This window comes from Lissotriton vulgaris, chromosome 3_1 (genome assembly GCF_964263255.1).
Source record: "Lissotriton vulgaris chromosome 3_1, aLisVul1.2, whole genome shotgun sequence".
Classification (NCBI taxonomy): domain Eukaryota; kingdom Metazoa; phylum Chordata; class Amphibia; order Caudata; family Salamandridae; genus Lissotriton; species Lissotriton vulgaris.
In genome coordinates this window covers 554315458-554328047 of record NC_141689.1, presented here as the reverse complement: position 1 = coordinate 554328047, position 12590 = coordinate 554315458, and the positions used below count along the sequence as shown (strand labels likewise).

The 12590-nt window shown below is 42.4% G+C and overlaps 1 protein-coding gene across 1 annotated transcript in view; it reads right to left on the bottom strand.

The window, feature by feature from the left end:
- MSH3 (mutS homolog 3) overlaps positions 1-12590 on the bottom strand; it is a 2089876-nt gene that overhangs the window by 1920563 nt on the left and 156723 nt on the right. Inside the window, exon 4 of the mRNA XM_086960834.1 lies at positions 11410-11622. Coding sequence (XP_086816960.1) covers positions 11410-11622 — 213 coding nt within the window. The remainder of the gene's footprint in view (positions 1-11409; positions 11623-12590) is intronic.

Here is a 12590-nt window from a genome sequence, read left to right as displayed (position 1 = left end):
TAGTGATTGTAACAGTATAATTCTTCATAATTTGATGAACCCTGCACATAATCATGTTCTGTGAATTTAGCTGACATTACTAAATCGGACATAATTTTATTAATATTTTCAAAATCCCAATCATCAAAGAAAGAACTTCATATCACAAAATCACTTAAGGAAACCTTAAACTGGTGTGGATACTTCAAGAGCTCAATTGGGCCATACATTTCATAGTCAGTTCTGCCCCATGCTATACCACCAGGTATTGGGTTGGCTGTGATGTTCACTGATGATAGTTCTCTTTTCTCGATGTGAGAGGATCTGTGAGACTTTAGGACCAAGTTGATGTTCTGACTTGCTGTGTCCATTGTACTATATTTTCCATCAATGAATTTACCCAAGCATAAAACCATGATGAGCCAAAGCAGCAGGAAAAGTACACCTAACACAGTTCAAAATTCAATCCATGGTGAAATCAGATATGTTTCTTTTAGTTGGTGAAAAAGCTCGGTTATTTTTTCTTTGAAAGTTTTTGTTGCTGGCTTGTCTCCATGTTCACTTGGATCATCGGAAAAGTCATCAAAGTTGATAAAGTAGCCAGATGCAGTTCTGTCAATTGGTGGGATTGCTTCCAGATTTCCATTGATCTTTCCATTGATCTTTCCATTTTATTTTGTTACATTTGTATAGTCTGAGGCTACATCGTTGTAGATTTGTGTATGTTCATGAACTGTTGCAATTTGGGTTTCAAGAGGCACAAGTTCCATGGCTTTGTTGCATAGTCCTTTTTTATTTACTGCAAGTTTATCAAATGTGATTAGTCTCTCAGTTTGAACTTCTTGGATTGTAGCAAAGTTTGGTCTTCTGCTATTTCTTGGTAGTCCACTGGGCCGGCTATTTATTATTGGCCACATGTTTGTGGTATTACCAGGTCGATGGAAACAATTCTGTTTTCCTTTTTACCAGCAAGTGGCGGTAGTACTACTGATCTTGTTCCGCTGACAGCTAAGACCGCTACTGCTTTTCTGTAAGAAGGCCCAAATTCCTTCTTCACCGCGATTTTTTTTCTGACCAGATCCCCAATCTTTGGAATCCAGACAGGTCTTGCTGGGACAGGTGGTTCTTCAGTGGTTGTTGGCTTAAACTTTATGTTACTTAGACTCTTTCTTGTTTCATTCAAGTCCTGTAAAACAGCCAAAAGATCTTTGATATCAAAAGTTTATTCTTCTAACACTGAAGTTGGACAATCCAAATCCTGGATAATCATTCAGTAGCAAACAAAAGTTAATACGGACTGATACCTCCTGGAGAATTTCTTGGCATGTTATTAAGACTACGTTGGAAACTTATTAGATGTTTGACCCACCCGTCACCCGAACCTAATACCCTCGCCGTTATAGATTGCTTTAGGTCACGTTTTTTTCTTTCCACTACCGCATTTCCCTCAGGATGGAAGGGAGAAGAGTACCGCAATGCAATGCCCATGCTGGTCATGGCCTCTTTGTAAGCTCAAGAGCTAAAAGCAGTACCCTGGTCAGAATGTAGCATGCCAATTGCGTATGTGCCGATAAAGACTCGCAAATCTTTTATAACAATTCTGGCGTCAGCCGAGCGCTGGGGTCTACATTTGCAAGTGAATCTGGTCTTAATAATTATGGGGACGCATTCCTCCGGCTGGATTTCTGCGTATAGATCGCCTGATGCTTTCTAATAAAGGTGTCCTGGCAATAGTCTGGTCCAGTTCACAACTGCGATCTCTGTTGCAGTCTGGACAATCCATTGCAAATTTGTAAATTTGCAAGCTCATCTCCGGCCACCAGTATTCTGATTGTAATTCTATTAGAGATTTCAAGATCTCTTGGTGCCTTAGACCCAATCCCATGTGTGCGTCTTCAATCAAGAAAACTCTCCGGTTCGTGATTGGAATTACTCTATCCCCCACTCCAGGGATTTGAGCAAAAGGAACGGAGTTTGCATCAATTATGTATGTATTACTGAGTGGATAGTTGAGAGGTAATGCTGCATTATCGCCTTTTAACGATGCTTTTACCGCCAGCATTGTTTCTCCATCTCTGTGTTTTTTAGAACGCTTTTTTGTGGCTACGGAAGCCAGTTGAAGCGCTGCCGCTGTGGCTCTGTTAGCCAATGAATTCCCTTAAACGTGAACGCCATCACGTTGATGACTCGGTGTATGTATCACGTGAGTCTTTTGTAGTTCTTTCTGTAAAAGAACTACTTGTTCTCAAAGCGTTTTATGCTTTATTGTAGCACCTGTGTCATCTTTGTAACCGTTTTTGCTCCATGTCTGTATGTCACTATTGTATGACTTGACGTAGTAATGCGAATCACACACTATCAGTGTGAGGAATTCGCGATCAGCATTTTCAAGCGCCATCTTTAAAGATCTTATTTCAGCTCGCTGAGCTGAACAGTTTGAGTGATTCAGTTTTGGTAATAATCGGTTTGAATTTACCGGAGCGCCAGCGACCTTTAACAATCGCGCACGCTGCATTGTAGGATTTTTTCTCTACATCGTAATGGTGTGCAAATCTGTCCATATAGATTACACAGGTATATTGTTCGAGAGGCAGAATTTCGATTGGCAGAGGATATTCTTGTTCGTATTCTAGATCGTCTAGTTTTTTCATTTTCGGGTCAAAATAGTATTTCACGTCTTCTGTAGCAAGAGAATTTTCCCATTGTATACATTTTAGATCTAATGCCACTGCATTCAGATTGCGTGAACTTGTTAATGCCTCAAGGGCTGATTCTGCAGTATAAATAGTTATTCTCATGCCTTGGGCTAGGGCTCTTTCTCTTGCTACAGCAGTTTGAAACGCTGTCAGAATGTTTTCTGTAGAACTGAATTTCATTTCAGCTTGAGTGTACAAATGTGATTTGTAAGCTATAGGTAGCGTTTCTCCCTCATTAGAGGTCAGGTATGTGAATTCGCATCTTCCTGGGATGACTCGGATTACAAGGTTGCGTACGTTTTCGCGAGATTGCAATTTTGTTTTAGCTAACATGTCTGTTTGTAATGATCTCAAAATTTCTGTATGTTTTTGAGTCCAATTATTTGGCTTGAAATCAGGTTTTATTAATTCGTAGAGAGGTTTAACCCTCTCTGCATAATTTAGAATGTATGTTCTACCGAAATTCAGGAAGCCTAGTATTGATTGTAAATTTATCAGCGTTTTTGGTGCTTGGAGTACTGCACACTTCTCTAGGAAGTTGTCTGCCAGGCTTTTGCCTTCACTTGATAATTAATATCCTAAAAATAGGACTGTGAGATGGGCAATTCTTGACTTTTTAAAGTTGAATTTGTAACCCTCTGATGCGAACCCAAGTATTATGGTCTTCACTCTTTTTATGTGGGTCTCCAGGTCATCGTCTGTAAGATAGATGTCATCGACATAGGATAATACCTCATCATCATATATTTGTAGTAACTCGGTTACCCTTGCTGAGAATAATCCTGGGCTATTCTTGAATCCCTGTGGGAATCGGCAAAATTGTTTTTGTGACCCCATTATTGAGAAAGCGGTCAAATACCAGCTTTCAGGTGCAATGTTTTGACAGAAGAATCCATTAGAGATATCTAATGTTGTTTTATATTTTTTGCGCACAATGTTGTTCATTAGTGCTGCACTGTGTGAGTTTTGTACTGCAAAAGTTTTGCAGCAGGAGTTTAAATGTCTGTAGTCCAAAACTAGGCGATATGAATCGTCTGGCTTGGAGACAGGAAACACAGGATTGTTCATTTGTGAAGTGCATGTTTCAATCACCCCTTGATATTCAAGTTGATCTAAGATCTCCCTGACTTGGTTTTTAGCTTCTTGTTTAACTGGGTACTGCCTTTGTGCAGTAGGTTGATTTTTTAACTGGATTTTGTGGGGAGGAGAGTCCTCATCCCATCCAATATGATTTTTGTATAATGCAGGGGCTTGGGCCACTGCACATTTTCTTGCGAATGTGTATTTTTTATGAATTGGAATATGATTTGAGAAGGCAGGCATAATCATTTCTTCCTGACAAACTCTGGTGGCCAGTCTTTTTCAGCTAACAGGATGTCATAGCCTTTAGAAAGATTCTCCCAAAAGAGACCTTTTATTTTCCTAGTTTTATCTCCCTCTATGCGTAATGTTATTTCATATAGTTTATGGGGCACGCTAACTCGCGTGTCTGCAGTTTCCACCTGAATGTATTCATTCGTGTCCACTGTCTCCAGAAGATTCATCAGGATCTTGCGAGCTATGGTCACTTCTGCTGCGCTGTCTAGCATTGTCTGGGCCCACTCTCCGTTTTTCAGTTGTGTCCTCAGAATCCTCTGCATGTTTAATTTTAATACTTGCTACCTTCTTTCTGGGAAATTTTGATTTTTTACTTTGATGAGCAGGTTCTTTGTCTTTGGACTTGACGTGCTCTTCCTTGTGTTCTGACCGTCCTCTTCTTTCCGATTTTTGTGAGGAAGTCTGAAAAGATCGAGAGGGACGTATATCAATATCTTGATATCTATCAGGTTTTCTCAATTTGTCCCTATCTCGAAGGCTGTATCTTTTCTCAGAGGGTTCCCTTTGGGGAGACTTGCCTCCTCAGCCAGGAGATCTTTCTCTCCGTTGAGGAGACCTTCCTCTGGACTGGAAACGTTTTTCCTTGGGAGTGGATTGTTTATTACCATCCCAACTCTTTTTCGGAGTATTTAGATTATTTTTAATACATGTTTTTTCTGGATTTTCAGTTAGTTGGGGTTTTATTGGTTTACCCCCAAACTATCTCTTCCTAGCTCTTCATAGGATTTTTCTATGTTTCTGGCATGTTCAAATGGTTGGTCTGTTATATCGGTCTCCTTCAATTTCTGCAGGTACTTTATATCGTCTCTTGCCAATTGAACTAATTCTCTATATGCCTTTGTTAATTCTTTTAGTTTAACTAGGAATTCTTCGCTTGACATTGTTTCAATGTCTGGGTGTGTTGTGTAGCTGGCTAGAACCGGCCACGTGGCTCCTGGTCTACCTAGTGGACCATGCCTGGTGATGTGATTTTGATGTTTTAGGGCGCCATTAAACCAGAGCAGGTGCTCTTGGTAAGTTAGTGGGATTTCAACGTCCTCGAAAGGAGTGTATACATCCGGAGTTTCCTCTATTTTGTAATAGTGGAAATCTTTTGTCACAGCGTGTGCTGCTGGAAAATGTATCTATGAATAGAACACCTCTGTCTGCCGATACTAATGTGCCTCCATCACGAATATGACCGTACCACCTCTTGGTGATAGTCCATTTTCTATAAGTTTAAGAGTTATAGTTCTTCTTATATTGACCGGAATGATTATAGCATTCGGGTAATTTTCTTGGATGGTTGTGTCATCCGCTAGGAGTTGAGCTGCTAATCTAGCTTTCTCCATTTCATCGTCACTTTCCCCCATTTTACTGAAAGAAAGTTTTTTTGTTGCAGATCAAGTTTCAAGGAAACTAAGATTAGGTGCACAATATTTTGGAACACTGTATCCTTCAACGTTGACTATACCAAAATCTAATACATAGCATTCTCATCCTACTAAGTTCCGGTGGATATTAACCTTTCCCCCACTCCAGACGTCTATTGGAGTTTTTACGGGAGAAAGGGGTCTGTGTGAAAAGCACGATTAAGTTACTCTAGTGTCTTGCGTTAGATTATTGCCTTACCAAACGTTGGGCGCCATTTAGTGTAGTTCCTATATTCCCAATAGGCTCTGCGCATTGGATTAACATAAACAGCAGTGTAGACGTAGGACTGAGGTCATCTAGGTCTCTACTGACTATGTTAGACTTAATTAGTTTTGCCAGCTAGCTCAGATGTCACTAGAAACTTTCTTGAATGTTCAGGAAAGGGTTAACCTTCCTGATTTAGACAAGAAGGCATTAGTTTCTGACAACCGCATAAACATGACAACTTTGCTCCCTCAGAATAAATAGTATATCTCTAGAGTCGTGTGAAAACAATAGACAGCTATTTCTCTCAGTCAATCGTGCATGCTTAATTTCACCAGAGTGCAGAGAAATAGAGAGACAGGCGTTTTCAATAAAAGGAGTTATTTTATTGAGCAGTCTTCTTTCTCATGCAAGAGAAATGAATTGCCACGATTGCAATACTTATTATAAAGTAAAGTGCGTACAGTAAAAGTAGTATTACGAAATAATACTGTAAAAGCATTGATATGGTTTCTTAGCCATATGATACTTTAAAATGGATAAAATATATGCATACATAAAAACATTGACTAACGAACTCAACTGGTGCTTCTAAGATACGCCTACCCCGGTGTACCTGACCTAAGCCCAATACGCGGGAAGTTAAGTTAGGTTTTTTAGGAGGTCTTGTATCTTGCTTTTCAGGACTCGATCTCCCAGCAACCCGCGAGGGTGACTTGGGAACACCGGAGCTGGATTTCCTCGGCTGGAGAAAAAGACAGCGTCTCTCTCAGTGTGTCAAAGGGAGGGGCGTTTTCCTTCGGCTCTAGCAACAGCTGGGCTCCCGGGCAAGTAGGACGTCGCTCCGCTCCCCACCACCGTGCGTTTGCTTAAGGCAATGTTGGTATATTTATACCTGAAAGGTGCCGGGTTTGAAGTAAGGTTGGACATAAGACGTCACTAAAAACTCACAGTTCTTTTTAGACTCCAGGAGTTCTTGTGCAAATCAAAACAAAAGCAGGGGGAATTCCTGGGCTGCTGGAGGCTTGGTTTGTTTAAAGAACGCGTTGTGCTTTCTAGGAGTCTATGGGAGTAGCCTTGCCGTGTTTTGGACTGCATGGGCTATTACTAAATATGGATATGATTCCTATGCCTTTATAAGGATATTATTTGTTATAACCACATAAGGGCATGAATCGGGAATATCAAATTAGGGTCCTAGATAGAAATACAACACTCAAAATAAGCTAATTTCCACTTACTTCTGTGTGGGAATGTTGTGGGATCACTGCACAGCACAAATTTCCTATAACTCAGCGTTCACCTCAGTGCCCTGATAATAACTATACCTTACTTGTATGGATGGGCCAAGTGAAGTGCCTGTGATATGGAAGGGCCAAAAACGTGTAGAAATTCAGCAGGACCCAAAGTGGGTCCAAAAGGGCAGTTTGTTTATACGGTTTTAGGCTGCTGCTACTTTAGGCACCCACACAAGTAAGGCATAATTTTCTCGGGAGACCAAGCAGAACGCCGAGAGGTAGGAAATTTGTGCTTGCGCAGTGATCCTACAACTTTCCTACAAAACAATGTGAGGAAAATTTGACTTGGTGAGTAAATTTGAGGTTTGCAGGGGATTCTAGGTAGGAAAATCCATGCAAGCCACACCCCCAGCCAAGAGTTAGCCCACACACAGCACCAGCCAAGTGCCACCCGCGCACACCGCCAGCCGAGCGCAACCCACGCACACTGCAAGCAAAGCGTCATCAATGCACACCGCCAGTCGAGCGACATCCATGTACATAGCCAGCCAAGCACCATATCTCAACACCTCCAGCCAAGCGGCATCCATGCACACAGTCAGCCAAGCGTCAGTCCACGTACACCGCCATCCAAGCGCCATATCTGTACACCGCCAGCCAAGCACCATCCATGCACACTGTCAGCGAAGCACCAGTTCACATATACCGCCAGACAAGCGCCAGTCCCCATACACCACCAGGCAAGCGCCAATCTACTGTCATCAATTGTGAGTCCAGACACACCATTGGCCAAGTGCAAGTCCGCACACACCTCCAGCAAAATGCCACCCAAAGGTCAGTACACACACACACAAACTTTCCCTGGTTTCCTGCTTGGGGGCAGATGAGCCTAAAAATATTGCTGAAGCAGTCAAAATGTGTGCCTAAAAAAAGGGAGATATATGCAAAAGAAACAGTTGATGGATAGAATGCTGGACAATGCAAACATTCACCCCCGGTCACAAGGATCTGGGTTAAATCCATCATTCTATTGCGCACCACACCACCCCAGTTTGGACCCAGCCATATGCAAATCAGTCTTGACCCTGTTCCTTGTGCGAACAGTCCAGCCCGAACTGCCAAGCCAGGTTCTCCCTGGACCAGAAACAGGCATCCTGGGACCGGTTTCAGGGCATCACCCTTTATCAGCCAGGCTAGCTTGAGTCCAGTGGTGTAGTGAGCACGGGACCCATGTCTGGCGGATGAGGGATGAAACCCCGAAACCGGTCCTAGTATGCTTGTTTCCAGTCCAGGGAGCACCTGGCCTGGCAGTTCGGGCTGGATTGGGCGCAGAGTCAAGACTGCTTTGCATATGGTTGGGTCCAAACTGTAAAGTCATGGTGAGCAGAACAATAATCGATTTAGGCCAGGATGACTGTGTCATATTGTTTTCGGGGTGGGGGCATTTGCATGCCCATTCTGGGCAGCCCCTAGCCGTACATATATAAAAAAAACAATTACTAGTGCATAGTGTGCTTTCACCCCCCCCCCCCTCTTCCTGGTGGGACAGATTGGAGGCTACTGCCCCCAACTGCCTCCCAGGGGAGGACAGAAAAATTGAATTTTGAGGAAAACATTGGGGGGGCTGGAGCAAATCCCCTTGCCCAAGGGGCCTCTCCCCCTTCCCTGGTGATTAGTGGTGGATCCATGTTTTGGGATCGCTGTCCTGAGGGGATCCCCAAGCAGAGCTCTACTAGGGAGGGGTACCATTGGAAAGGGGAGTTCTACCCTTTCCAACAACACCTTTCACGTCCGCCTATGTGCTAGGGGGGGCTAAGATAGCCCCACAAGCACGTAGGCAATGAAAATTAAATGAGTCGATCAGCTCATTTCAGTTTTGGGGTCAGTGAAATGACATCAGCGCTCTATGCGTGCTAATCGTCATTTCACTGAAACAATCAGAACAGCCTCGGGAGCTGGGGCTGGCAGCACCAGAGGGATTTCTAGTGCTATGTGCGCAGACAGCCGGGATCTGTCTGACCACAGGAGCACTATGGCGTCGGACGACTCCCAGCCATCCGACGCATGGAATGGGTTAAATGTTACGTTAGAAAATACTGTCTTACAGCCTTTTGTTTCACAATGAATGTCAGACAGAGAAACAAAAATAAAATCCATTTTTAAAGCAGCACTAAGTAAAAAGACAAACTGACATTTGACCTCTTCCCTTGAACAGGTACCAAATGTGTCAAGATAAAAACGAGATTTAAAAGCATCTTTATTGCTCATTCACTTTCTGAATGAACAGAACACTTGTTCCTTTCCAGATTCTGTTCACTCGCCAGAACAGACCTGCTAAAATCTGACTTGCCATTGCGAGTGGGCTTATACATTTTTCAAGGCCTGAGGAAGCACAGAAGAGTTTGCTGGGGTACAGCATACACTGTAGGGGAACAGCACAATCTGTAGAAGTATGCATTTTATTTCATTTTCCCTCTTCCAACCTTCTCTTTATTCTTCACTGCTTTTTATGTCTGGCTAGAGACAGATGTAACTATATTCAGAGCTCATTTCACACCAAACAAATATGCATTGACCCTCTCCCTCCTTCAATAATGAGTATGGCAACCGTGGCAGAAATGGTATTCCTCCCACGTTGCCAGCACCTCGTGCAGAATTCTCTTGTCCCGGTAGGGGCTTAATTTATATGCATGCTGGATAGCTTGTTTGTCTGTCTAATTTGGGTGGAGAAACATAGTAGGCTGGCACTGGCAGTACTTACAAGGAACCTGGAGAATGGAGGGTTGGCGGTACCAGACTTGCAGTATTAGTCATTTCTAAGGGCCTTGTGAAAGAGCATAATTAAGTGACATACTTCTCTGATCCAATGAGACCATCAAGGAGCCTTGAGGGCCACGGGGCCACTTGAAATTCAGTCCACACCGCCCTCGTGATGCTCTCCATTTGAGCATAGTGTAAAAAAAGTGGGTCGGTCCAATCCTAAGAGTCCTGAGCTTCTTGGGAAGTGATGAAGGTTTCAATGGGATAAATATCTCTCGCAATCAGACACCCTCCTTCTCTCCATTGTTCCATGGACATGTCAGTGTCTATACGTTGGAAGGGGGCGAGATCCCACAACTGCAGCTCCCTGCTGAAGGGGACTCTGCGAAGAACCCTCTGGGCCACCCACTCCCAGACCTCCATTGTGGTTTTGATAAGATACGAGACAGCGTGCTCCGACCTACCCCAAGCATCAGCAACTGTGGCAAAGTTTCCCCCTCCCCCCACCACCACAGACCCCTATAGTCGTTGCTACCAGTTATCAGACTGTCAGCCATATGGTTGCATAATAATAATACTATTTTAGGGCATTCTGGCCTGGTTTGGCGAGAGAGCTCCCTCAGGCAAATATCAGGTGTTCTGGAAACTCAGAATGTTAATTACCAATAAAGATGTCTTTAACTCTTGCTTTCTTACTGTTACATTTGCTGTTGTTCAAGAGAGGCCAAATGTCAGCTTTTATGTTCTTACACATTGCTGCTTATTTTATTATGGAGATTGGTGTTTACTTTTTTTTTCTCGGACTACGAAGTTAGAAGATTTTGTAAAGTGAACTGTCTGACAATCATGCTGTGAAACAGGGTTCGTAAAATGAAAGGCTGTAGAAGGTAAGTTTTTGAAGTGGCCTAGAAACAAAGATTAGGATCAAAACAAACGATAACAGTTTACATGGTGATGGGCAAATTACAAATATTTTCTGAAACCCAAATTCCACACGCCATCATTTGCATGCTAACGTTTTTCAGTAAATCTGTATGTCAGAGGGAAACTGGGTGGTTATTTCATTGGAAAGTATGCAGACAGTGTGCTACTGCATCATGCTTTAATAATATGTTTATTAAATGTGAGAGTTTTTAAACATGAACTGAAAAACATTCCTGCCGCCACCCTGATGGCAATGCTATAAGTGAACTAGAAGACAAGAGTTTATGTGTATCCTATGTGTGGGTTGGATTTATATCACATGGAGCAAACGTTTAGTCTTGTAAATCAAACAAAATAGTTTTTTGGACAGCAGACATGCTGAACTCACATATTTGAGGACGTTCTGATATGAGATAATGAAGAAAAAGGTGACTGTGAAATAAAATATTTGCTTAGGATCACACAATGAGACCAATTTTGGGGTGAAGCATATTAAAGTTAAGCTGAGTAGCTTATACAAATCACTAGACCTGCAGGTCTGGTAATATTGTTATGACACACACGCACACAAACACACACACACACCCTCCAGCATTTTAGAGGCACTTTCAGTAATCAGAATGGTATTTTAAAATTACAACTTATACATGAAGATTGTAAACATGGGGTTTGCGCAAGGTCTATTAGTAATAACAGAGCCACATTTCACATTTTGTTCTATCCATAAATGGTAATTTTTAAATGGGTTGTATTTGATTACATACTCGTAGCAAAATATAATTTCTGTATGAATGTTCTTTTAAAACTTCTATCATTACCTCTGCATCCTCCCCAAAGAATCTGTACTTGTAGCCACACTCCACACACAGAATGGCATCTTTGTTTTCTGCTTTGATTTTCATGTACTGTAATTCCAAAGGAGTGTATGTGCTTCTGGACCGCTTACAAGTCTGTTTTGCTTCGGAAGATTGTTTGGGGTATTCAGTTATTTCCTGCATTGAACCACATGGGTCAACTCTAAGTTTCACTTCCTGTAAAAAGATGAATGAAAATATATACATTTGTAATGTTTCATTAGACCCCTGTAATGTTAGTTCATGTGTTACCTGTGTTTTCTCAAGTGCTTGTCCGCTCATGGGCTCCTTGGCACTTATAGCCTTATAGCCCGCCGTAGAGGGCTATACCGGCTATTAAAGGCCCTCTCCAGCGTTAAAGGCCCCGAGCCGAAGGCGAGGGCCTTTAACAAGGAAGAGGGACTTTAATAGCGGTATAGCCCATCTACGAAGGGCTATAAGGCTATTAGAACATTCTGTCCTCTAGTGACAGAATGTTCTAACAAAAAAACAAAGCCTTTTGGGAGCGCGCGGGGATTGGAATCCCCTCAGGCTCCCTGAAGCCTTTGTTCACAGCCAGAGCTGTGAACAAAGAAGCATTGGAATGTTGGAGCTCCAGGCTTATACCAGCCATTATAAGCCCAGAGCACTCCATTGTTTTCAATGGAGCTCCCAACATTCCAATGTTCTAATAGACAGTAAAAGTATTACATATCTGCACTGTGTTCAGAGATTAACGTCCACGAGATAAGATTTAGATCTTCAAGACAGGGTCGGCCATGCATGCAAGAGACCTGGGCAGTTGCCTAGTGCATCAAGTAAAATTTGGATAAAATGTTTTTTTTTTTAAATATGACAACTTAAAATTGCCCTTATGATGAGCGTCGGAGGGCATTAATTGAAAGGTTCACCTATAGTGCCAGTTGTCCACAGCTAATCTAGAACTACTTCTGTGTTAGACTCTTACAAAACCACAGAGGGGTCAGCAGCATAACTAATGGCAATATGTACAAGACCTTTCTGAGGTTGTAAATGAGACTAATGGCAGAAACAGCCTAATTGCAAGAGCAAAAAAATATTACGTAATGTACAAATGCTAAATTGCTAATTGGTAATTTGGTTAGGCGATTAGGTATTTGGAAGGGGCATGTTTAGGTTGTCCTTTC